Source organism: Solea solea, chromosome 16, assembly GCF_958295425.1.
Source record: "Solea solea chromosome 16, fSolSol10.1, whole genome shotgun sequence".
Classification (NCBI taxonomy): domain Eukaryota; kingdom Metazoa; phylum Chordata; class Actinopteri; order Pleuronectiformes; family Soleidae; genus Solea; species Solea solea.
In genome coordinates this window covers 3,525,159-3,553,142 of record NC_081149.1, presented here as the reverse complement: position 1 = coordinate 3,553,142, position 27,984 = coordinate 3,525,159, and the positions used below count along the sequence as shown (strand labels likewise).

At 41.9% G+C, this 27,984-nt stretch overlaps 1 protein-coding gene across 4 annotated transcripts in view; it reads right to left on the bottom strand.

Annotated features, from left to right (window-relative positions):
• LOC131474919 (potassium voltage-gated channel subfamily C member 1-like) overlaps positions 1-27,984 on the bottom strand; it is a 73,242-nt gene that overhangs the window by 12,686 nt on the left and 32,572 nt on the right. For all 4 annotated transcript variants that reach the window (XM_058652645.1, XM_058652644.1, XM_058652642.1 and 1 more), the window contains exons 2-4: positions 24,293-24,424; positions 22,772-23,633; positions 18,740-18,952 (exon numbers count right to left, since the gene is read on the bottom strand). In XM_058652645.1, the coding sequence (XP_058508628.1) occupies positions 18,740-18,952; positions 22,772-23,633; positions 24,293-24,424 (1,207 nt within the window). The remainder of the gene's footprint in view (positions 1-18,739; positions 18,953-22,771; positions 23,634-24,292; positions 24,425-27,984) is intronic.

The following is a 27,984-nucleotide window of genomic DNA, read 5'->3' as shown; positions in this document are numbered from 1 at the left end:
ACATTTAAGACGCTGCAAAATCAGAAAGGTCTTAATTTTTAAAACTCAAAGCGACTACCAAAATATTTGACAATACATTTAGTAATCGATTAATAATGGAATAAGTGTTGCAGTAAATATAAATAAATATATACACTCATGTTCCGCACTTCCTGCCCCAGACTTATAATAGACTTATAATTATAGAAGAAGAAGAAGAAGAATAAATAAATATAATTAAAGACGTTAATGAAGGATAACAAGATACTGAATGGTAACTGATGTGGCACCAGTTTGCTTCCAGATACTGTTGTTTTGGTCTGTGATGTAAAAGGGAAACACCTACTGCAGACAAGCTGAAAGAGGCCATATCGCCACCTAGTGTAGAGGAGGTGGTCTCATTCATTCCCAAACAATGCTTGTATACTGGGACAAGGACAGTAGTCCAATTATATGGTTTGGATAAAAATGCTAAGCATCTTAACGAGTCGCTCTTTCCTCTTCAAATGTCTGTTATCTTCACACGTCTGCAGTTGTTAATTCTTTCAAAATTGAAGTTTAATGTACAAGGCTACAATTGGCTGATTTTTGGAGCACACGTGTGGAAGTAGTTCTAAATGAAAAAGCAGCAGAACCAATGAAATGAAATGAAAAAGTAGAGATGAAAGAGAAGATCTGCCAACATCCCCTGCACTTCATCACGACTGTACTCCATCCTCTTCATAAAGATCATTACTTGGACGTGTGGAGAAATGATCCAGGCTGCGTTGGAGACGGAGAAGCAGAAAAAAGGCTGGTCTGTCTGCACCACATGAGGAGCATGCACCCTCGGTGTCTGATATGTTCCACGAGATCCATCCTAAATATTTTCATAGATTTTGAATTGATTTATTCTTTGAAGCATGAATATTAATCTATGTATAATTACAATGCCTTGACTTTAGCGAGGTAAGTGCACACAGTCTCAGCCATAACAACACAACTGGATTAAAAAACAATGGCACAGAATTGGCATAATAATTTCTTTCAGTGTTTTCCTCATTTTTGGTTTTCGGTTTCGGCGACAATTTACATTTCGGTTCATCCCTAAAAAAAAGAATAGGCCTGATGTATAAGAACTACAGGCTTAACACACATGAGTAAATTACAGTGGGATACCTTCTTCTTCATCTGGGGAAAATCTTGCCGAAGATTATGTCTTTTTATTATACCGTCAGGTAAAGTCGCCTGATTCAACAACATAGTCTGGATATTAATATGTTCACGAATAGAAAGACAATCAAGGGATGCTGACCTAAAAATAATTGAGCTTATCAGATAATTCCACTTTCAACAAGTTTAGGTGCAGTGTGGCTGATTTAAGCACTGGATTGTTTCAACTGCGCAGAACGAGATATAAAAATGCTGCTTGCTCTGATTTTGATCAAGATGCTACGTCTGTGTCCAACTCTTCATTGCATATTTATACTTCCCACATCTGCATTGCCACGGGGTCCAGATGGAACACATTCCCTCATTCTTCAGTGTGTGTGGAAGCCTGCATTAACTGTACTCCCTGCCTTTTGTAAAACTCTTATATAACCATTTTAACAGCTGGTTTCCAGTCATGTCACTGGTTCCCAGAACCCCTGATCCAGTGCACATGGGGATGAAAAAAAAGCACTATACTAAAAATATCCACGAGAATGCTATTAATCATTTTGACATTTAGGGTTATTTTCAGCACAAGCCCATGTAAGTGAATGGGAAAGTCTTATAAAATGCAATTGTAGGTGAGGAACTAGAATTAGCTGAATATGCCAGTAAGGATTGGCCAATGAGATGCTCCTTAAACCCCAGGAGGCATTGTGGGTATTGGATGCCCCAGTGACAGATCTGGGTCACAATGTTCTAAGGACCTGGCTATTTAACTGTGTGTGTGTGTGTGTGTCCTTGTTTAATGATACTCATGGGGATGCTGGTTAAGATTTGGGTTCGGGGTTAGTGTAAGAACCAATAGGTTTTGGATTTCATTTCAGTTGAGAACCTTGAGGTTACTGTAGATTAAAGGACTAGCATTATATCCATTAGGTCAATGACAGGTCCTTACTTATGCGTAAAGACAAGGACTGGTGTGTGTGCGTGTGTGTGTGTGTGTGTGTGTTTGTCCCAATCAGCTAAGAGCTGCAGTGCTGCTGATTTATTCCTCTGGTTACAGGACCTGACATTGCAAACACAGCTATTTAAACAGAGCAGAACGAGTGCTGCAACACAGCAAACACACAGGAACACACAAACACACACTCTCACTCACAGAGCACATGTGAAGCTGTAATTTACACATTAACTTCAGCCTGCCATAATCACACACACATGAACAGAGGTAGTCTGGTTTAGATCAATAACTTACAGTGTGTAACACTTTATAGTTACCTGTAATCCCTGCGACTAGGAAGGCTATCTTCAGAGATTGTGATTATAAACCACGTATCGGCAGCATAAACTTTAATGTCAGCTCTGAAATGCAGTGACTGCGTCTGCAGCAGTTTTCAGTGGACAGTACGAGGCCAGCTGAGAGGTGCACAGCATCCATAATGAGTGCCTCTCTGCAGTCTACGATCTGTTACTGCTGTGTGCTTGGTGTCATATTCATGGTGTTTTGAAGCCATTTCATTTTCCGCTGTAATGAAGAAATTGCTTTGACGGTCCGATGTGGAATATTCTGCCTCACAAGATAATGAGACAAATATTAAAGCTACTGCAGAGTTTTACCTGTAGCTACACTGTGTTTGTGTATACTGTGATTCAAACTCAGGTCCACCTGAATGAGAGGACACAACTCATGCATTAGGTGGGACTAAAGTAGGTTAATGTAGCTTCTCTACATGTTTGCAGCATGTTATAGTTCATACTGGTATTTTTGATAAGAAGAGTTCCATGAGGTGCAACAGGGCTCTAAACTGATTTACTCTGTTCTTGAGAGTAAAATGCTAGAAAAGGCAGGATAACCTAGTGTAGTGCTGCATATTGAATCATTCATCACACTGACATTGTTATGATATGTTTTTAAATCTTTAAACGAGCTGGCGCTTCAGTATCTGGCTGAACGCCCGGGCATGTACACCCCAGTCAAACTCCCTAAGACCAGGCTAAAGACCAAAGGTGCCTGAGCCTTTGTGGTGGCAGCCCCTGGCCTTGGAATAGTCTTCTCTGGCACATCAAATCTCTAAATCATCTTTAAAAAACAATATTTATTTACTTATTTTTAGACTTTTATTGTGGTGAAATATAATATTTCTATTGTCTGCTGCTGTATTGTTTATGTCTTGGCTATTATTGGTGTGATTATGTACAAAATCAGTTGCTTTATAAACACATTTTGACTTGAGCCGACATCAGCCACAACAATAAAAGAGATCATTAATATTATCTCTTTTATTGTTTAATAGATAATAGAGTTTCCCTAAACTCCCTAAACTGTCTTTAAAGATGGCAAACTATTGTGACCCAAGTCACAAACTCAGTAGTGACAAGAGCACATTTGTACATGACGTCGTGCCTAATTAATATATATTTATATAAAGCACCTAATATCATTTTGAATTGTTATATGAATAATGTACAGGATATTTGATACATTAATTAAAACTTTATTTTAACAATGTTTTGTGAAAAATATATACAGTATATGGACAAAAGTATTCAGAGCCGTGACCATGACACCAACATGTTAATTAATAACTGTAATTCAAATACATCTACAGTACTTTAATATGATGTTGGAGCCTTTTTTACGATGACAACAGCGTCCCACACTTCTTAAAGGTCACAGTGACACACGGATTAGCAAGAGGCTAATAGCCAAACGGAGAATCAGCATAACAAGTTGAGGTGGTAGAGCCGTTATACCTCAAGACATCACATTTATAACACTAATTAAGCAACTTTTGTAATAATAGTCATTAAAAAGGACAGAGTACTGTGTGATTTACGATGTTTTTGACTTACTAGCTTGCTAACAGAAACTAGCAAGAGTGTTTACTGATACTACAAAGCAGAAACATACATTTAAGAAGGAAGTACAGTACAAACAGTGCTCTGCTCACCTCTGTAAGTTGTATGGTTAGTTCATGTCTTTGCCTGGAGTAATGCTAAACTCAAAGATATACAGTATGTTCTTAGAGGAGCTGGTCATCAACGTTACCACAAGAGCAACGACAGCTAGCTTAGTTCCAGTTTGCTGGATTTGTCATAGTTATTAAAAATAGTAACTGGATCAACAATAACAGTGGATAAACATTAAAGAAAATAAAGTATACATGCTTTTAAAATGTATTGTTTTTTTTAAATGCACTTAGGCCGATCAAGATGTTTTAAACTAGTGACAAGATGCTTACAGGTACACACTTTCATTTAAAAGTAAATAAATAAATTACTCCCACAACAATACTGTTGAGAGGAATAATATAAATTAGCATTGCACGCCACCAAGCTTCTGCCAGAAGTCAAAGTTAACCTGCAAACAGCTGCTAGTAAACCAGCATGCAGAGATTACCTGGGATTTGCTCACATTCCCACCATAGCGTGACTTAGTTAGCTGTTTATGTTCAAAGTTCAAGCAGGGCCCACAAGCTGAAGCTACAAAGCTAGGCTAACTCCATAGCTCCTGGATTCTGTGGCAACGGACAAATAAGAAAAATAACATTTGCAGTTGTCTTTCTTTTATCTTTGCTTCATTCAAAAATTCTTGTTGTTTTTAAAGCTTATCGAGCAGCAGCACGCGGGTCAGCAGGGCTCTGATGGCGTCTTGTACGTACCTGCACTTACTTAGACTTTAGTAACAGAACGCAGGGGGAGAGACCGAGGAGGGTAGCCTGAGGATGGGACGGCACACCAGTGTTAGAGTGGGAGGACCAGACTTGAGGGTGAAAGGAGGTGGGAAGGGAAACCGTGGAGGAACAAGGGCTGATGGGAAAAGTAGGTAAAGGGAGACGAGATGGAATAACTTAATTGTATGTTCACCAGTCCATAGAGGGCGCTAGGGCGCCGCCCCACCAGTCTCAATTTAAATAAATGTGCTACACGCTGTACAGTCTGTGACTATCGTGTGTAATCTGTTTCTAAAAACGTTAACTTCTCTCACTGGTTTACAGCGAGTGACGCACACGTCTGTCACAGACACAGACACAGACACACCTTACGCCCGAAGACCTCCCACGGCCGAGCGGACATGGCCTGACGCCGGAAAGTAAGTTGTGCTAACTTTACCAGCGCTTCATTGTCACCGATGGCAGGTTTTGTTTTCCCTGCCATTTAACTAAAAGAGCAAAAACACACATATGGACAACACTATGTGAACAAAAGAGTGACAGAGAAGTTTGCTTGTTTAAAGGAGAGACCTGAAAAGTCAAAACTTTTTGTTGTGTGTTTTTATTTTCCTTTGAGTGAATCTTTTAAAAATAATGCTGTGAGGCATGAGAATGGTGCTGTGGTGTGTCCTGACATGCAGGAGCTGCATATCACCACATTGTGGTTATATAACCGTGTGAAAAACCCGCCCCCTTCGTTATTTCCCTAATTTTAGATTTGTCAGTTTTTGATATTAAAAGATTTATTTTGCATCATGTATATATGTGTAATATATATATATGTGTATATACGTATATACTGTACTATATATAAAATGTATGAAGTATCATTCATTATCAAAACAAACACGTTTACTGTTCTAGGATGAACATCTGTAAAATATCATCAGTGGTATCTTCATCACAAAATCTTGATGGAAAATTGTGTTTTTTTCTTGGTCATTTTTAGCTCATATTGCTCACCCACCTTCAGGTCATTGAAGTTTGACACCCAACGTTAAACGATGGAATTAATGAATGTATTTCTGGAATAAAGAAAACTTGTTCCTTAGAGTGTGGGTTTAAAGTTATACTTCATACTTTTGAGGGTATAAACTGTACGGCAGACATCAGGGACGAAAGCTTTGCTTTTTTAGGCCTCATTTACACTGGACACTTTGGATAATTACTGCTCCACAAAAGTTGACAAATTGTGCAACAAATGATCCTCCAGCTAAATCATTAAAGTTCCAAAACAAGGTGAACAATGTACAACTGTGTCTGAGAGGAAACGTCGCCAAATATGCAACTGGAACAAAGAGAGATTTGATGAAGTTTTTGATGAATAATAGAAATATGACAAAAGACTATAGTGATGAAAGAGGAGGGGCATGTGGGGGGCACAGGGAGGCCAAGGAAGGAGGGGAAGGAGAGAGGATAAAGGGATGAGGACACACACAAGGGCACAACCAAGGCAAATATTACCCCGACAACAACATGCATGAAGATAGCATATCAACATGTGTCTCTCTCTCTCACACACACACACGTATGCGCACACACACAGACGCACACACACACACACACACACACACACACACACACACACACACACACACACACTCTGTTTTCATTCTAGTTTTTGAAAGCACATTTGTGATTGTCAAGGGTAAGTATTTGCAAAATGGGACATACATATCAGAACAACATGTTAATATGACATAATCTACAGATTATAATCATGATCTGTTAAACAGAACAACAGATTATTGAATAAAAAACAGACACAGAGTAAATGACGAGAATGAAAACATGCACATGCAGAACATTTGACAGGGTCGCGGGACGATGTGCTGAACATGCCGAGACCATCGTGTCAGTGTCATATAAACGACGGACCATTGTTTGCACAGGGAAATATTTTTACATACAAATATTTCACTGAATGAAAAGAGTTGAGAGGCGGAGAGAGAATAATGTAACGAGTGACAGTGTGAGTGACAGCTGTCAAACAAACTAACAGCTCAGAACAATATAATAAACAGTGTCTTATTAGTTCAAATACACTGTTCATTATAAGAGGAAGACCATTTTTAAAGTGCCATCTAGTGGTGAGCTCACAGATTTCAGCCAACTGAACACACCAAGCTTGTGGAAGAACCTGCACAAATTCAGTCTCCTGTCGACACGAGTAGACTCTCTCTGGAGATCTAACGGACTCATTGTATGGTTATTATTTTAAAAAGTAACATGTGATTATACACTAATGAAAGCACATTTCTGCCCATGAACATACATGAACATACATGAACATACATGTATTACATGAACCTGAAGTGTCACCAGAGATTAAGGAAACATGCAAACTGAAATATTGGCCTCACTGACACATGGAACAACTTCAGCCCAGGATTAAAATATAAGTGGATAAAAAAAGGAATGGAAGTTGATAACAGACCACGACTGAAAAGGATCATTTCCATCTGAATTCTACGTAATCCACACAGGGAACTCTCCTCTGTCCTCTACTCTCACCTCAGATTACAATATCATCTGCAAACAACATAATCCACAGAGACACCTGCCTGACCTGGTCTGTTAACCCCCTTGTCATCTCCTCTTATCATGAGATCATTATCTGCTGCTCCTCTCAAGAAGCTCCACGTCCTCCTGCAGACATTAACCAAATAAATTCAGTGTTTATACAAATATAAAAGCCAGTGGAGCAGTTATGCATGAGGATGGCCATGAACGCTAGTGTCTTAGTTTCATATTTTGCAATTCTGTCAACCTAATTGCTTCACATTGGATCTTGCAGCAACCATTTCAAACAGTAAACGTTGCTGCTGCTAATCCAGCTAACAACATTCCCCCTCACTTGAACGCAGTGTTAAAGGAGAAAGCGTAGATATCGGCCTTTTGTGCTTCTTTAGTCATATGGGAAAGAAATTAGTAACATGTTGCTCAAAATAAATCAATGCACACGTCTTATTCTGAAAGACTTAGTCACAAAAACACTGTTAAAACATTGTACAGCATCACTCATGACTGGCTGCTGTTATTGACCACCAGAGCCTGTTCATCAGTGTTAAGTGTTCCCCGGAAACATGCAATGTCATTTTTATGGCCTGTGGTATTTCCGTGCTTGTATTTCTTGTTTTCCTTGTTTACAGCATGTTTGTTTGTTTGCAGTCAGTTGTTATTTCTGCATAAATAAGTAGCACAGTTAATATTGACTATTAAATATTTAATAGGAAACAAAAAGAGGTCCAGAAATATGCTGCTGTTTCATTTTCTTCATTAGAAAAACATGTTTGAATGTTACATTTTGGAAGATATTTACATTCTAAAGAGAGGTGGTCGTCAAGTATTAAGGGTGAAATGATCCACTGGAAGTGAACATGTTGTGTCTGTGGTCTGTGGGAACGCAGACTGGGTTGATTTTCACGTACAGTACTTCACAGTGCGGTTGTAAAGGTTTCATTTTCCCTGCTTAACATGACTCGCCTCCTGAAACCATTGTGGCTCAAGTGTTGTTGTGGCTCTGAGGAAATAAAATAACATGAGAGCAATCCAATAGGCCTTGGGGGGATTCTGACCACCAATAGTGATTACACACAAGCCCTAAAGGCCATGGATCACAGTCAAGAGGGGAATAAGAAGCAAATGTGGATGGAATACAGGAGAGAAAGAGAATGACATCAGGCAAAGAGTGAATTATTTAACGTGAATCTGCACGTTGATGGGAGAAATGAAGAGAGCCTCCAGAGTCAGCTCAGGCTAACGGTGCCTGTCTGTCAATGAAGGGAATCAATGCTTTTCCTACAGAGAGCAAGTCGGCACAGGACACAGAGAAAGTGAATTATGGGAGGAAACAACAAGGGTAGACAGGACAGTGGTCAGAGACAGCATGAAATACAGAGCAAGCCAGTGATTAATGCAACATTTCATTCTCTAATTCAACCTCCACCCACTTACTGATTAGGTTTCCCAGTGAAAAGGGAGACAGACGTGTACAGTATCATAATGCACAGTGTCTGCTGCCTTTGAAACTCATGCAGTGCAGGCAGGACAAGGGTGTAATGTGCCCTTTCAGCCACTGGGGGCACCAGCGGCACTGCACCAAGAGCTACCTTTGTGCAGTTTACTTTGGGTTTTTTTGGAGGAAAGGAGGGAGCGTCCTCCTCTTTAGACACGAGCAGGCAGGACTGAAGTGAAATGATCAACGGTCCATTTAGTCTGAGATGTATGATACAAATGTGAATGTACTACATTCTGAGGATCCAGCGGTCACCATCATTATTGTGTACAGTCACCATGGTGACAAGAGGCTTTACTTACTCGATCACACACACAGTGACTGTGTCATTCACAGGGTTTCCTCAGTAAATGCTGTTACCATTTTCAAACTATGTGCATTTTAAATGGGAGCCTCTCTCTCTGCCTCTCTGTATTACTGCAGCTGAGCTCTCCACTGCAGAGCACACACTCACTCACTCACTCACTCACTCACTCACTTTGGCCAGAGAGAAGACGCTAATGTCAATAATCTTAATTAGGGCTAAACAATTAATTACAATTCTTTTCAAATCAAAAGTGCAAACAAAGCACTTAGCAAATAGCAAAGGCGGTCATTGAATTGTTTTATATTTAATTGTTCTGTAATTGTTCAGCTAATTACTGTAAAAGAAAAACGTTATAGACTTGTTAAAGGTCCAGTGTGTAGAATTTAGTGGGATCATCAAGAGAACTTGAATTCTATATTAAAAACTGCTTTGTTACAATGATTCCACTTTATCCACGAGGGTCGTGAGGAGGCTGGAGCCACTCCCAGCTGACCCAGAGTGAAAGAGGGCAACACCACAGACAGACGCACAACCACTGACTCTTATATTCACACCTGCGGTCAATTAACCTCTTCATGTTTTTAGACTGTGGAAACCCAGAGAACCCGGAGAACACACGGTGAGAACATGCAACACACATGCAACACAGAAAGACCCTCAGGATTCGAACCAGTGACCTGCTTGCTGTGAAGCAGCAACTGTATCAAGCGTTCCTGCTTTAGCTTCTACACCGGGGCAGGAAACAGGGGCGAGGCTGGCATTTTGAGATTTTCCCACTCTGGGAGACGTTTTCAAAAAATACCACTTCAGGTCGCCTAAAACGCTGTCTCCATGTGGGCGGAGCCTAAAACCGTTTCCTTGTAGATTGCCTCTTAGTGGACACCCACTTGACCTTTAAAGGAGACTCAACATAACAAACAAACATAACTTTCCATAGACAATCTTTTTCTTAATCGTCAACATGGCATCATTCATGCCGGTACAGAAAGAATGCACCAGAAATGGAGAAGAAGGTGTGGAGCATGTCCATAAAACATGAAGAAGGACTGACAATAAAAGACACCATGAAGTGAAGAGACCAAAGATCTTCATTCACAAAAAACAGAAGGACAACAACGATGAAGTGGGACTATGACAACATCGCTTTCTCAAAGTAGCAGAATGGTTGTATACACCAAAACACAAGAGTGCTCCCAAAACGCCATTTTCATGTGTACGACCCCTGTGTCTCAGGTGACCCCGACGACCCCTGGGTCAGGGGGTGAATGACCTGCATTGTTTCATATAACGACTCTTTAGACAGATATTGATCTTACAGAGGCTTAAAACCTGCATTTCTTCCACCAGTTAGTCAGAACTGAAAAAAGCTTCTTGCATAAGAAGTGAACTGAAGTCAGTCCAGTTGCCTGCAGCTCCTGGAGAACCTTCACAGACAGACCACAAACAGATTCCAGTAGGACTGTTCCCATCTCCTTGTTTTACTGCTCTGATATCTGCAATTAGTGAATCTGTACTTGTTATTTTGCAGAAACACTGAGACCATGTGTATATGCAGATGATGTAGGCGTGTCCTGACAACAACAATCTGATTCATTAATGTATTTGTCAAATCGTCATGATTAACTCTCATGAATCTAAAAACTATTTTCATTAGGTTACATGAGAAGGTTGACATTGCTCTTGCATCACTGTGGACCTGGTTCAGTCTGATTAACTGGCAGAAACTCTTTGGAAACGCCTCCAACATTAAAGGTGCAGTCGTTATCTGACCTTTTGTGTCTTTGCCTGATGACTATTCAAGAGAAGAGGTCTGTACAATGTCTTCACTTTACAGACGTCCATTTTTAGATCCAGCCTTTCCTGAAGGTCATGGTATGTCTTTACTTTACACTCTTAAAGATGGAAGGTGAAGGGAAGGGGTTTTCAGTTAGTTTAAACATAAAACTTCACCACTAGATGCCACTAAATCCTACACACCGGTCCTTTATATGTGTACAGTTGAGGAAGACTTTTTGATTTAAAAAAACAAAAACAAGTTACTTTTGTAACAGTAGTCTGTTTGTAGTTAGCAAACAGAGCTTACCTCTATGAACCTATGAATGAACAAATGAATATGAATGAATATGAGTTGCTGATAATGTGTAACACATTACTCTGTGTGGTTAGTGTTTTGACATCATTTATCTCACACTTTGCTTCACTGAGCATTTACTGAATTGGGCAGAATTGGATTGGTGTAACGCAGTCCACTGTATCGATAAGAATCAATAACACAGTCAAACACCAAGCCTTGACCCAAAGTGCTTTGCTGCACCAAGTCCCAGAAATCCCCCTGCCCACTGTTACCATAGCAACAGAGAAAGTGAGGAGATCAAGAACGAAGGGAGAGGGAGGAAGAATGAGGGGGAGCGGGGGAGAGAGAGCGAGAGAGAGAGGAGGGATTGTGGGGAATTGATCAATGGAAGGGGGAGTGAGATGATATGAGTAGGACAGATTGAAAAAGTATGATAGATAGATAGATAGATAGATAGATAGATAGATAGATAGATAGATAGATAGATAGATAGATAGATAGATAGACAAATCAAGGTCAGTAATATTTGGAGCTTGTAAAGTGATGTTTCTGAGTAATCACATGTGTGGTTTGCTGCGTTTAATTTGATCACACACTTCACTGTGACAGTGTTTCAATAGTGTTTACTCAAGTCCATGACTTTGAGCACTGGACATGAATTTGGACTTTGCACAATGCATTCAGACTCAAAAGTCAAAGGTAAGGACCTTTTGTAGGGTTTTTTTGTGTCGTGAAATGTTGCTACAAGGTCAAAGATGTTATTATGACATAAAAGTTCATCAAATATTAAATTGTTGCAAGTTAGCATCTATTTTTTTTTCTATCTGGGAGCCACAAGTTCATTTTTGGCTGTAATGTCTGGACTGAGCCTGTGGGTGTTGGGGCCAGTATTTTGGGGCTTGTGGTGTAGACAACAGATAAACCAGCCAAAACGTCCATTTTCTAGTCATCTTGTTGCGTCTATAGTTTGTATTCTGCCTCTTTTGCTCTTCACATGTTTAACTGTTTGTCCACATATAAATATATTCATTCTGGGACATTAGGCAGGTATAAGTACACAGTTTACAGAGTCAGAGCTGTGGTGCCGTTAAGCTGCAGGTAAGATAGCTTCTTTAGCTGAGCTAGCATTGCAAAACTGCTGACATGGTGCTGTTTCTCACCAGCAGCCAAGAGGGTCTTAAGCCGCAGGTGTTGTTGTTGTCGTCCTGGGCCGAGATCGGGGTGAGTGTGCCGTGCTGAATGTGCCTGGAGGAAGAGTCGGTGCCTGACACACACACGGAGAATGGAAGCAGCATCCTCATTTCTAAACACTGCGCTGCCAGTGAAAGGCTTTTTATTTGTATGTTAGCACTAACTGAGAACTTAGACTGAGGTCCAACGACTCAACGACAACAACACTGGTGTAACACTGTCTACAGTGTGTGACAGGTGTGGGATATTTGAGTTTCCATCACTCATGAACATGACTTTCAAGCCTCTAGTGAGCAAGGATCGTGCAAAAGGTCCGAGCGTTGCCTTTAATAAAAGAAAACCACGACCAAGCTACAAAAACAACGGCTGGGGGTGAAGCAAGAGAAGGCTGAAGAGTTCTGCATTAGCAGGGATTGATTTATGACATCTCTGTGGCCTTATTTCAGTCTCTTTGGACCTGAAACAGTCCTGTAGCTCGTTCATACAGAGGAACGATGGGAAACATTACAGAAGAGAAAGAGTGGAAAAGAGGAGTGTCCCAGTGGGATGTTGTTCTTTCACACTGCCTCCAAAATGCTCAAGTCTTCCCTTCTTCCCGCCCTTCGCAGCCACTGACAGTGTTGGATTATAATGACAGCAGTGACATAAGTATCTGCACTTGATCCCATCAATGTATTCAAGTCAGCAAGAGCTGGGCAGAGAGGAAGGAAAAAGGGCTACCACACGTGGTACATTTGAAGCAAAAGCCTATAGCAATCCTTTTGATATATATATATCTATATACAGTATTTATATATATACATATAGATATATATATATGTACATATGACCGTGCATTTTCAATGTGTGCTTGATTTATCATGCCAAAAACTCAAATATCAACTGCAAATGTATAAAGATAAATAAAGCACAGATTTTCTGCTATGTTTTGATTTGGAGAACAGAGAAAGAGAATTCTGCAGCCATCACAGCCAACAGTGCTGCTGCTGCTGCTGCTGCTGCTGCTGCTGCTGCTGCTGCTGATGCTGCTGCTGATGCTGATGCTGAAGCTGAAGTTGTGCATATACTCACCTGTGTTTTTTTTATTTTATTAAAGCCTCACATACTTTCCGCATTTTGTGTCAGTTCCATTCAAATTAGAGAACATTTTTGTTACGACCAGATTTATTCTACATGGAGCGTGCACCGTTGACACTTTACACTTCCTGTGGTCACAGATTTTAAACATGAACATCTGCATCGGGGTTCATGCGCACCATCGTGGACATGGATGGACGAGGACGAGGACATGGTGTGTCCTCAGTGGACTCAAACACGGAAATTATGATTAGACCTTCAGAGTTTTGTCTGTCATTCTTTCGGCCTGCCTGCTCTTCCACGGGAACCTGCTGGATATTTGGTGTCTGTATCTGACATTAAAAAGAAGCATTAGCTGCCTTGTTAGCACTTGTGCAGCCGTCAGTGTTCCAGCGCAGCCTGACAGAGAGTCACAGTTTGTGAAATGAGTTCAAGTCAAAGTGTGTCTGAAGGATCCAATCAGTGTGAGCTCAGTGGAGAACAGTGCTCTCTATGGGCTGTGCTGTAAAAACTGACCTGAGCTCAGCTCCAGAGGAGAAGACAAAGAAAAACTCAACAAACAACCAATGTCCTGGTACCAGTGTCCTGCAGTCGCTTTCACTCTGGCACCCGTCCCATGACAAACACGTTTACACTCATCCCCGTTTGGTGAATTGAAACTATTTCTTTTGGTTTTAAAAGCCAATAATAAAATATTAATGAATCTACACACACCAAGACCAGGCCCCATGAAAGCAAATGGGCTTTGAATGAGGTTTGATTCCCAAAGTGCATTCAAGGTCGATAATGTGTCGGTCTCCACCTCTTCGCCTCCTCACCTGCAACCCCCAACCCCGATCTATAGGTACCAGAGTGAGAGGAGACTGGGTGAGAGGAGGAGAAGGAGGAGGAAGAGGAGGAGCAGGAGGAGGGGAAAACAGCTACACACAGAACACACACACACACACACACACACACACACAAGGAGGACGACGGACATACAGACAGACAGAAATAAACAAAAGAAAAGAATGGAGAAAAACAGACAGACAGATGGACAGTGTGACACAGACCAACAAGAGCCAATGTACAAATGCACCTGACACAACCTGAGGAAGGAGACAGTCACAAAAATAACAACAACAGCAACAGCACCCATCGTCAGACATGGAGCCACACTGTGACCTTTGACCTGTGGACCAGCTCCGCTCTCTCTGTTCCACATGAACAGTGGCATCACACACTCACACACTCACACACTCATCACACAGTGTATGTGTATGTGCTGCGTGTCAGTGTGTGCAGCCGTGTTTGGGTTCAGTGTTACATTATATCATTGATATGATTATTTTATCTTCACGACGAATCACAACTGCTGTGAAGACACATCCTGATGTGTGACCATACACCATCCGCCCTCTGTTGTGTTGTGTTGTGTTGTGTTGTGTACGGTCAAATCAGTTGAAATAAGACATTTATCTTAAAATGATCAACGACATTAACAAAGAGATGCTGGCAACAGACAAATCAGTGCATGTTTGCTGTTTGGTGAGCGCGTGTGAACTCTATTAGATTTCATTCTGCAGACTACACAATCAGAATCTGGAGTTGTGTGCTTTAGAGAGGTGATGCTTTAGCAGATCATCCAACACAGTGACCGTCACAGAGCAGCCGTCTTTCACTTCAGCTGTTCGGCTTCCATTTTAAGTGTTTGAGAGAATTACGAAAGAGCCCCGATGACCACTTTTATTGATTTGACGCTCTGCATCTGGACAAAGTGACTGTCCTTGGGATGTTGGTGAAAGTCCGTCACACTCTGATTTGGCAGCAAGTCTGTGTATTAACACGCTGCAGCTTATTAGAACAGATTTGATTCATACCTTAATGATTACTAAGTTTCTGAAAACTCTATGAGTTGAAATAGAATACAACAACATAGACACAGGGAGCAACAAGCCCCTCAGTGGTGGCAGAAAGACAACTCTCCCAAAGGAAACTCTTTCTTTAGCTTCAGAACAGAAGAGCAATAACACCGAGGTTAATGTTGAGAAGTTGAATGAGTTGTGAAACAATAGCATTAGCTTTGTTTTAGTGCATGCTCACTCGTGGTGATCGAGAATTGCATATTAGACCTTTAAGTGAACATGGAATCTCAGTGAACTGTTTCGTACATGTGTGGGAATAGTTTTACTCTTTCTAATGTAAGAAAATGACGTCTAATAAACAACTGATGCTTTAAAAATGTTTCATCCTCACTGTGATTATAGTGAATGACATCCTAACGTGTGTGTGTGTGTGCTGTATGTTAATATGTTAATATGTTAATATGTGTGGTGAAATAGAAACGATGAAAAACCAATGAGGTGTCAGCTGTGGTGAGTACGCTAATGATGCTGCTAATAGATAAAAAAAACACACACACACACACACACATCATGCACTGGCCCCTCCCACCACAATCCCAATTCTTCACAGTATGGTACACATGTATATACAGTGACAGGCAGCACTCACACACTCTTAAATGTTTAAACTGTGTGTTTTGTATGAGCTGTGTGTGCGTGTGCGTGTGTGTGCCTGTGCGTGTGTGCGTGTGTGTGTCCTGATTTGCTTTTTTGTGTATTGTAAAAATACTGCATGTATGTTTGAATATTGTAATGTTTACTCTCTTTGGTGAAATGTTTTTGTACATTTTCAACATTTTCTGTTGTTTTGGTTTCAGTGTTTTGAAGCTGATCGAGTTGATGAATACGAACCAAATCAAGATACAGTGTGAATGTTAGATGTTTGTCATCTAATGATATTTCTTAAGTTAGAAAATATACATTTGATCATCAGATAGTTGATTCAGAAAATGTCATACAACACAGAAGCCTTTGTTGTCCTGAAGACGCATCTTTGTACTTCTCTTATACTGATTCAACGCTTTTTGTCTATGAATGATTTTGCTTTGAAAGTATTTGATATCATTCTTTTATTTTCTATCGTTCTAACAAGTTTGCCTGTTAGAAACGTCTTTATAGTTGTGTTTATTTTTGGATTTTTGAATCAGATTATTTGTGACAGGTAGGTGATGACGTGACGTGTGTTTTAAGCACAGAAACCTGTCGTGCTGTCGTGCTGTCGTGCTGTCGTCCTGCCTGTGGTGCTGACTGCTGACACAGTCGTTGTGACCACAGTTGAAACGCAGTCGCTGGTGCTGCAGCAGCCCCTGCAGAACCTCTGCAGTACAGATGCAGGAGAAATGCATGAATGACTGGGACTGAACTACAGCTGCTGTTCGAAGGCGTGAGAGTGTCGGGATGAATTTCAATGGCTCCGTTAAAGCCCTCAAACCCTGAACCCTCATGGATTTAAGTGTGTGGGGAGCAACAAGAACTGGAAATGCTATAAATGGGAATGAGGCTACGTATTATGTTACCATGGCAACACACGTGGCTTGACTTACAGGGAAATTTGGGACTTATCTGTTGACTTGAGCCTTTTTCACACTCACTAATTAGCAGGTATAAGCTGTGTGAACTCACGACCAGTTGTTAAACTGTGGAGGAAATATTTTTGCACACACACACACATTAGTGCCATCCTTTATTACACACAGCAGTGGGCAGCACTTATCTGCACCCAGGGAACAATGGAGGATTGGGTGCCTTGCTCGGGGCCAACACAGCCCTTAGCCCGTCCCAGGATTGAACCAGCAACCTTCCAGTTACGAACATTACGGTGTCAAATTAATAAATAACTAACTAAATAAATAAATGTATATATATATATATATCTATATATACAGTATATCTAACGGCTATGGTAATGGCTGAAGATTCATGTGTGTTTCAGCATCACTGCCAGTTTCCCCAGCTCAGAGCTGATTCAAATCATTGTTTAAACCTGATTTTAAATGTTTTTTTTGACCACTTACAGACTGTATAAGGGAACATTTAAAAATAATCAACTGACACTTTTGGACAAAACGTTGCCATTATGCATACATTTTTAAAGAAATATACCAATCATCTACCCCTTTATCCTCCACGTGAGGGTCGCTGGTGCCAATCCCAGATGACATGGGGAAAAGGTCATCAAGTGTCTCATGTCCCTTGCAGCCTCTCACACTCTCACACTCAGCAGGAGATTTGGTCAAAGTCCATGCGGGTTCAGGTTTTAAGGGGACCGTGTTTGGTCTGAGAATGACGGGCTTCATGAGTGGTTTCTTTTATTAATAAAAACATTCTATAGTTTCACAGCGACCAATTTATCGTTTAGTAATTGACTTGCGTTTCAGGTGCAAGATGTCAGGAGACAAATGCTGGTGTGTAAGTGTCCAGCTGCACTTTTATTTTGAAAGAAATCCCTTCTCCTCCTGGACTAATAAGTCACTTGATGCAAACATGATGTTACATGACTAATTTCACAGTAACCCTCACTTTAGCATTTTGCACCTTTTGGCAGTTTCCTTAACGACTCAACTCTACTCGGTTTGGTGTCAGTCACTTTGTTTTACCTCCTCAACGTGGGCGGGGCTTCATTTTATACACGTCACATGACGCAAAGTAGTGACAGTCAAAGTGGTTGTTACTTCCTGCATGAGCGGAGCACAGACTCCGTCTGACTGCTGTCAGAGATGCTCAGGATGAATCGCAGCTACGATGTGATCATGAGGATTGAGCGCTCACACTCCGGTGCCGTAGGTGGCGCTCTTGTTTGGGACAAAAGAAACAACAAAGAAGACGGTAGCCATGGAAACTTGATTGAGGTAACATGAGGAAGTTGTATGCACACACGCACAGCTCAGTGCTCAAAGAAGACGAGGAAACACAAACGAGGACTAGGATGGAGTACGAGGAGCACACGTGCGTGGAAAGCTACGCGGAGTCCGACCCTTCACACGTGACCCTAATGGATTAAGCGAGGACATCATCTATAAATTAATCATGTGCAGCTCTAAATTATACATATAACGTTTTATATATATATATAAAGTCTGTGTCAGACATAATGGACAAAATATTTATTTATTCATTTATTAATTCTTTTGTGCTGCAGTTTATTTTGTTCATCCTGTGTGTGTGTGTGTGTGTGTGTGAGTGTGTTGATGACTTTGCACACACTGTGAATTTCTACCAATCAAGACCATGCATCCAGCGACAGCCCGCTTCCGTCACTAAGGCACCACCCTCCCACCACCCCTCCTCCTCCTCCTCCTCCTCCTCCTCCTCTTGCTCCTCCTTCTCCCTCATCCCTCCACCCTCACCCATCCGCTCTCCTACCTTTCCGAACGTTCCCGTCTGTCGTGCGCTGAAACTCCCCGGCGCTCAGCAGGAAGCAGGCGCGGTCATGTGGGTAGCGCTCGCGGCTGGTGGTGGAGCCGAGGCCTCCGGTGGCCGGGCTGCGCTCGTCCCCGAGCACCTGGTCGATGGTGGGACAGTCCTCGTTGGCCAGGGCGGCCGCGTTGGCTGCTGTGTCCCCATTCTGCTTAGAATCTGGGAGAGGGGTGGAGAAATGGAGGAAGGGAGAAACAAGGTGGTGGAAACGAAGCGGGGACATGTTCAGTGAGGTGTGAACGTGAGGTGGAGGAAATAGTTTAAATAAAAATACCAGTTGGAAGAGGAAAGTTGAGAAAGAGAGAGTGAGGTGCAAGAGAAGATTAATGGTTGGGGGGAGAGAGGGGGAGGAGATAAGAGGGGAGGGTAACATTGAGAGCACAAAAGCAATAAAAATGGAAAAAAAAGGAGATAAGAGCAGAGGTGGTGTGGAGCGTCTCGGAGGAGGACAAGGAAAGGAGATTAGGAGATGAGACACAAGAGGAGGGAAAAGATGAGTGGAGGAAAAAAGTGCAGAAAGAAAATGAAAAAGGAAAAGGAGAGAGGAATGACGGATGGGAGAAGGACGAGGAGGAGGAGGAGGTGAAGGAGGGGGTGAGGAAAGGAACATTAGTGCATTGCGATAGTTATCCTGATCACATGACCGTCACACTGCAGCAGAGTGGGCCACACACACACACACACACACTGTGCTCGCTCTCTCTGGAAACATGGCTGCCAGCGGGGCCACAAGGAAACACTGATTGTATTCACCAAATAAAACATGTGTCTGCTTTAAGGCACAGTTTGTCATTTCTGCCACTAGGTGTCTCACTCACTCTCCCTCAATCAAAGGAATTAGGAAGCAGCTTTGGCTCATTTCCTGATTAAAGGTCGGGTGTGAGATCATTTTCTGGGGCATTTTTTTACTGTGTTGTAACCAATCAAACTGCCATCTGCCCCCCGTCCGGACCCTACGTGCACCTCTTTGTGCACTAATCGCACATGCTCACAAGACAACGCCAGAGCTTCTGCTCGCTTGTTGGTTGCAGACGAAAGACGTTGTTTTGGGACAAACTACTTTCAAGAAAAAGGCTGATGCAGAGCGATCCAAGAACATGGGTGCTGTGTTTGAACACTGGAGAAAACTCTGTTTCTACTGGACACAAGACGCAATATCGATTAAATATGGAAGAAGTGCAGCTGGTGTGTGACGAGCAGCTGGGATGGATTACAGTGGCAGCTTTACGGCCTTTAGACGTTCAGATGTGTCATAACTCGTTTGTAAGACTCACTGTTTGACCTTCTCCAGGAACAACAAGTAAAGATGTGTTACAAATGAAGAGAGAGAGAGCTTCTCATCGGTGCACAGCTGGCCAATCACAGCCTCTGAAGAGTGTGAAAGTGTGTTTGAGCGACGGCAGAAAGTTAAGACATGTCTTCATCTTTAAATGTATATAAAGATAAATATAATGCTTAAATCCAGCACTCTGGTTGGTTGTTAGTCATGATATAAAGTATAATGTCAACTCCATGTTCATAGTTCCAGCTTTCCCTAACGTCCATCAAATATAAGACTTTGTTCTTCTTCTTCTTAAAAGAAAGAGAAATGATTCTTTTCACGGTCTCAGCCATAATCCAGTTCAGCACCACGGACAGCGCTGAGTCAGTATGTCTCACTGTCCTGGGGAAACACAGGACTGTATTACTGTACTATATACAGACTCATTGATTGATTGATTGATTGGTTGACTGATTGGTTGATTGACTGACTGATCGGTTGAGCACTTTTTTAAAGTGTGCTACTATGAAGTCCTGACACATTGCATGAGTACATCCCGGTCTTACACACAGCTGACTCTGATGCGCTTGCTTCCTTCACCTATGGTGTCCGTAGTGTATGTCGCTGGTGTATTCCGTCACGCTTTAACAGATTAGTGTGTTTGCAGTGCGTACGCCTCAAGCACATTTACGTGTCAGTTTTGGCGTTTCACCCGTTTTTCACGTGCGACCTATTGTACTCGGCTCCTCGCGTACGCGGATCCTCACGTACGCGGCTCCTAACGTACGTACGCGGCTCCTCACGTACGCCGCTCCTAACAGAAGGTCTGTTGATAATGACACTGACATACAATCAGCATGATTACATAACAACTGACACCTCTCACTGTATAGTCATAATCATGTTTGTGGCGCAGGGAGACGAGCAACATGTTCACTATCTTCAGAATATGTTTGGTGCTTAATCTCTCTGTTAGACAGTGTTCTCAGTGGTCGATGCATCCTTATCCCAGGCTACTTTACCTAACCCTAACTTTAACACACACACACACGATGGGCATGTATATCAACACAGCACAGCAGAAATGAGATGACATGACCCAGATTAACACTGTAAAGCCATATAGACCCAGTCCAGGATTATCAGTACATGTCAGCGTTGGTCGTACAGCGTCAGGCTGGAAGGAGAAGGAGATTTAATATGAAAAAGTCATCGGCTTCATTTGAAGCTTTCTCACCCCATCATAAATTAAAATCTATTTCCGTGTACTCTACTCCAGGAAGAACGAGGACATCGGCTTATCATAGTTACAGAAGAAGAAGTTACAGCTTCAAACCCTGTGTGGTTGATGACAGAGAGACAGTTTGTCTCTCTGTAAACATAAGTCTGATCCTTTATAACCAGGTCCAAAAAAACATCCACTGAAATGAACAAGCATTTTGCATGACTACGTTCTAATGCTAGCATGAAATTATACCTGTTCTTCTTCTTTAAGCTTCTCCCTTTAGTGGTGACTGATCTGCCTCCATCTTGTCTTCTTCTGTTACACAAACTGTCCTCATGTTCTCCTTCACAACATTCATGAACCTTCCCTGTGGTCTTCCTCTTCCTCTCCATCAATCACTGTCCGTCCTCTGCACGTGACCAAACCATCTCAAACTTGACTCTCTTACTTTATTTCCAAACCGTTCAACCTGAGCTGTCTCTTGAATATGCTCATATCTAATCCTAACTTAATCCTGGTCACTCACAATGACAATCTCATTTTGTACCACCATTCCCTTTCATTTATGCCTGTCTTGTGCTCTGTCCATTGCTGTGAATGGTTAACCTCAGACATTTTGCATCTTCACCTGTCTCACTGACGTTCACACACACACACACAGGTATTATTTTGTCTTGCTCCTGCTGACCTCCAGTGCAGACCTCCACCTCTCCAGGTTCTCTTCCACATGTCCTCTACTCTCACTGCAGGTGACTACATCATCCACAAACAACATAGTCCACGGAGACTCATTCTGATTTAAAATAAGGATAAAGGTGCATTCACCAGTGAAAGTCATGCACATTCATCTCTGGGATGAGATTAATGACAAAGTCAAAACAAAGATGAGAATATCTGCAAAGACGTGTAATTCATATCATTCACCTTTGTGACGAATGAACACAAAAACAAATCAGCTTTGAGATTCTCTCACTGTATCGTTATGAAGACATGTTTCATGTACAGTACGTAATATTCAGTTTATACACTCATTGAACATTTAGACCTGCATCTGTCGACCTCTACCAGCAACCACACGCTCCCTAACAGTGGGAATGTACCAAGTCGTGTATTTATACCGAAAAAAAAAAAAAAGTTTGAAACAAAAGTATTACATTCCATGGAATGTTAAAATTCTTTAGTTTCATCACGGAGCAGCTCTCTGCTCTCATATTTATTCCATGCACTATCAAGTGTTTCACTAAATGTGTCGTGTCATTTTAGATGGTGTCACCAGCGGCAGCCACTCAAACACAACACAGACACTTTCACACACATGCTACACACCAGCAGCCTCTTCCCACACACCTCGAGCACCGTTAGACAAACATGCTACAATGATGCAGATTGCTATTAAATGATAACACACTGTTCGGTGTGTGTGTGTGTGTGTGTGTGTAATGTATTTTAAGGCAAGTGGAACTCTTACATGCACACCTGTTCACTCACTCACCTGCCCTGTTGATCTCAATGATCTCCTCCTGTGCCAGTGGGCAGTCTCCAGTTCCCATCATGCTGCCAGATCCAACCATGCCGGGCCCAAGCACATTTCCCATGAGCCTGTGGGGCGAGGCGGTTGCCATGGCCAAGGCATCTGGCTTGCAGTAGTTGGGGCTGCCCGGCTGTGGTGCTCGCGGGATGTGCTTGTTCCTCTTCTTGGGGAGCTTCTGCTTGGCCATGGCCAAGGAGTAGTACATGCCGAAGTTGTTGACAATGACAGGCACAGGCATGGCGATTGTTAGCACGCCAGCCAAGGCGCAGAGGGCACCAACCAACATTCCTGACCACGTCTCAGGGTACATGTCCCCATATCCCAGTGTGGTCATTGTCACCACAGCCCACCAGAAGCCAATGGGGATGTTCTTGAATGTCGTGTGGGCTGCAGCCGTCGGATCAGCCGGGTCGGCACCGATGCGTTCAGCATAGTAGATCATGGTGGCAAAGATGAGGACGCCCAGCGCCAGGAAGATGATGAGCAGAAGGAACTCGTTGGTGCTCGCCCGCAGAGTGTGTCCCAGGACCCGCAAACCCACAAAGTGACGGGTCAGCTTGAATATACGCAAGATACGGACAAAGCGCACCACGCGGAGGAAGCTCAGCATGTCTTTGGCTGTTTTTGAGGAGAGGCCTGCCAGCGCCACCTCCAGGTAAAACGGCACGATGGCCACAAAGTCAATGATGTTGAGGGCGCTGCGGAAGAACTCTGCCTTGTCAGGACAGAAGACGACACGCATCATCACCTCAATGGTGAACCAGATCACGCAGACGCCCTCCACGTATGTAAGCCAGGAATCTGTGACGATTTCATAGACTATCTGCAGAGTGCAAGAAAACAGTAGAGGAATCATTGGTATTATCATCATCCACTTTGTTTTTTTTAATCATTTATGACAAGGAAAATGTAATCAACCCCAACATTTGAAACCAGTTTTATTATTGCTTTCCAGCTGTAATGAAAAGTAACTGATCACATTATGAATGGTTCAGAATGAACACAGATATTCACCGTTGAGCCACAACATCCACTTTTTGTTTTAGTTTTCTTGTATGAGGCACTGACACGTTCAGTAATACACTCACAGTCAGACATGCTTCTCTGACTGGAGACTGAAGATTCTGCCAGGTTGGAAACCACCAAAGTCCATGAAGAAAATCCATGTTTTTAGCTCATGGAGCACTTGAGTTGCCTTGTTTGGTACATTTGTGTCACTTTGGTAAATCCAAATGAAGGATTTCAGTCACTGAAGTCACAAAATAACACATATGAACTTCTTGATGGAGGCAGCAGTGGAGTACAACTGCAGTCTGCAAAAGTAGTGATTTCTGTGTGGATGTGGTGGATTCTTTTTAAGATAAAATAAATCAAAATTTAATTATAAGAAACATATATTCATTGTATCAGGAACAAAAATCTGGTTATCTAAGTGTCATGAACTTTATCAGAGGCCGCAGTAACATGAGCAACCAACCGTACCTCCTGATGTGTCATGTTGCCAACGGTGACGTTCTCTGTTTTGTTGTAGATGGTGTTGAAGACTTCGTGGGTCTCCAGGCAGAAGGTGGAGATGGAGAGGAGGATGAAGAAGAGTGAGGCAAATGCCACATACTGCAGAGAGACAGGGACAGGGAGAGAGACAGACTTTAGTCAAATGAAACATGTGCTCTCTGTTTCCTCAACACAAGCACCACAACTGAAACTGTTCAACCTGCAACAACACGTCTCCGGCGGGTTCAAGCCTTCGTCATTAGTTTATTTGTGTGTTCATGTGAGTGGTGCTGAAAGGAGGAGGGGGGGGGGTGGTTGGAGCACTGCAGTACATGGACAGCAGTGGTTATAACAACAGCCTGCAGATAGGGGGTGCTGACGACACGCTGAGGAGAGTGGAGCAATGTTGCTGCTGTGACCTCAGCGCAGCAATCGTCTCAGCTGCTGCAATCCCACTGAAAACGACAGAGGGAGGGAGGAGCCTGTGAGGGATGGAGGGGGTGAAAGAAATAAGGAACACAGGTTGTGTGTGTGTGTGTGTGTGTGTGCGTGTGTGTGTGTGTGCGTGTGTAGAGTATGTCAAAAGTGAATATGAGGCCACAGAAACAATGGAGTAATATGCATGAATTACTATAAGTAACATTATGAAAAGTACTCAAATATGAATTGATTTCTCTGTGTGTGTGTGTGTGTGTGTGTAACATGACACATACACATACAGTGTATTATCAGTCACATACTGTATAATTCTGTCATGTGTATATTATATGATGTCACTTGTTCTGCAGTATTCTCTAAACACGTATGTGGAGCTGGATTTATGATCAAAGAGGTGGATTATTCTAATTCATCAGCCAGTTACGACTCTGTTCTCAGAAACATGTATTGTATTTTATGGGATGGACGGGGTAAATGGATCTACATCCGCCCCAGCCTCCCTCCGTCCCTGACAATATTGGAAACACCTCAACGTTTCACTCTCGTAACGTTTGCATACTTTTCCTCCAGCAACTGACAAACTGTTGTCATCAAAGTTCCCGTGTGTGACAATGAGTGACATCTCATGGTGAGACGCCACCATACAAACACTGCTACTTTCACCATTAACATCACTCTGTCGTACACATGGTGCTGTTTGATTTTTGTGTGTTTTTGTGTGTTATTGACTGGCACTGCTAACACTTCTCACAGAACACACAGTGAAGTCGGGGGGTGACGACGTGATTTGATTGCCTGGCATCGTGTGCAGGAGTATTTGCATAACAGGATTTCTGATGACGTGAGCTTCTGCTCGGAAAGTTGAACATTTCTCAGTGTTTCTCCGGTTGTGTGCCTGGAGGCCTCTTCTGCAGGGTACAATTGCAGGTTTTGCTAATGTTGTTAAAGCAGTGATGACATGGTGCCTGGGAGCACTTTGAAAAAAACACCAGCAACTGTTTACTCTTAAACACATAACTGTCATTTGAAGACATTCGTCAGCTTCTGCTGCAAACAGCAAGAAAGGTGAAGCCACAGATCCACGATGCAGTTCTGCAGTTCTGTGTGACTTTGGACCTGGTCCGGTTTGTGCGTGTTTGTACTGGTTTCCTCCCACAGTCCAAAAACATGCAGACGTTATTTGCACATTGTAAACTGTTGTCCCAGGTTTGGACAGGTGACCTGTGCAGGGTGCGCTCCACCTTTCACCCTGCGTCAGCTGTTTAACCCTTTGACACAGAGCGTACTGCAGGCAACACGTTTGTGCAAGCGCACTTTGCATTACTGTAATTGTGCGACGGTTTGTGGTGTCGGAAAAATGCCAATAGTTTCTGAAAGCTGACGAGTTGCAAGTCAAAGCCAACGTGTGGTTGTTACAGTCATTTCACTTGTGCTGTTACAGGAGGCGGCAGAATCAGCGTCTTTGTCACCAGAGAGGAAAAAAAATCCTGTTTTTGGACATTGAGACAAAAACTCAAACAAATGTTACTTTAAATGTGTTGTACAGTTCCCTGTGTTTTTTTCTGTATCAAACTTTTAGTTTTTCTTCATTTTGAATTGTTAGTACACTATTCTAACATGCACTACATTGTAAATAACTGCCAGATATTGAAAGTTATTCTGGATAAAATGGGCAAAAGCACTTAAATATCTCACTCACAGGACATTTTCTGTTAAAATAAGGAAAAAAAGTCCTGACACTTTGAGGCTCAGGTGGTAAAGAGTTAAAGTAACTTATATTCCAGGTTCTCCTCAATGTACACTCAAAGACAAGAAGACAACAAAGCAGAGAATGACATTAAGTGAAGGGAATTACTAAAGTCTCGTTGACAACAACTATCATTATCACATGGACACGCTATAAAACTGCCATTTATCCACATTACTCCTCAGCAAACATCAACTTGCAGAGAATTGTTATTCCCAGCTTTGCCTGCAGCTGTGTTTCCCACAATTAGATTGTTAGGTTGGAAACAAATGCATGAACAAGCTCAGGTGAAAGCTGACGATGCTTCTTGTAGGTGATCAATGGCAACACTCAGTCTTTTACAGGTCTGATTGAACTTCTTATGTCAAAGCCTAATAACTATCATTTCTGTTTTGGCCCAGTTTCCTCTCTCTCTCTCTCTCTCTCTCTCTCTCTCTCTCCCTCTCTCCCTCTCTCTCTCCCTCTCTCTCGCTCTCTCTTCTTCCCAATATCGCTATGGCTGTTCATCTGATTTGTGATGCTCTCGGAACATTTGACACTTTTGGGCTTGTTAGTTTTTAAGGATAAACACGACACGGTACATCGTTCCATGTGGACTAATGACACCACGTTGTGCGCTGGTCCAGTGGGACCATGTTCGACAAGAAAACACCTGATAAATGTAACAATGTAATGTCGATCAAACCAGAGAAATCACAAGTCTAACCAAGCCAGTGTGTCTTTATTAGGCTGTGAGGACAAACCACTGTTTTGAGGACATTTTGACATTGTGAGGACATTTTTGGCAGGTTCTCAAATCTTCAATGAGCCTTAATTTTAGGGTTCGGGTTAAAAATGTTCTTTTTAAAGTTTGGCATGTTGTTGAGATGGTTATGGTTTGTGCAGTTTCAGCTGTGGCCTACTAGTGGGCATTGGAGGTATTGCAGATGGGCTCCAAACTGGTCTAACAAAATTCTGCCATTTACTAAATTCTTTTTAAAACATATATTATTTGTTGAAATTAGAACACACCAAGAAATGTCCAATGAAATATGATTTCCTCATTTTGTTATTATTAACATATTGATTTATACGTTACCAATCAGCAGCAACATTAAAACTTGTTATACAGTTTTTCTGACTTACTCAAGACACAAAGGTGTGGACAATAAATGAATCAACTAAATATATAAATATTGTAATATTATCATAGGCATTTTCAGTTATGGCTAGGGATGTGATAATTAATCCATTATTAATTGCCAACTATTTTAGTAATCAATTTATTGCTTTAAGGCTATTGGCTTCTTAAGTGTGAATATTTTCGTGTTTCTTTCAGTAATCAATAAAACAAAATCATTTTGATTTCTGAGGACAAAACAAGACATTTGAGAATGTCATCATGTCGAGGTTTGGGAAACACCAATCTGACCTTTTTCTACATTTTTTGACATTTTACGAACCAAACAACTAATCAAATAATCGAGAAAATAATCAACAGCTTGATTGATGATGA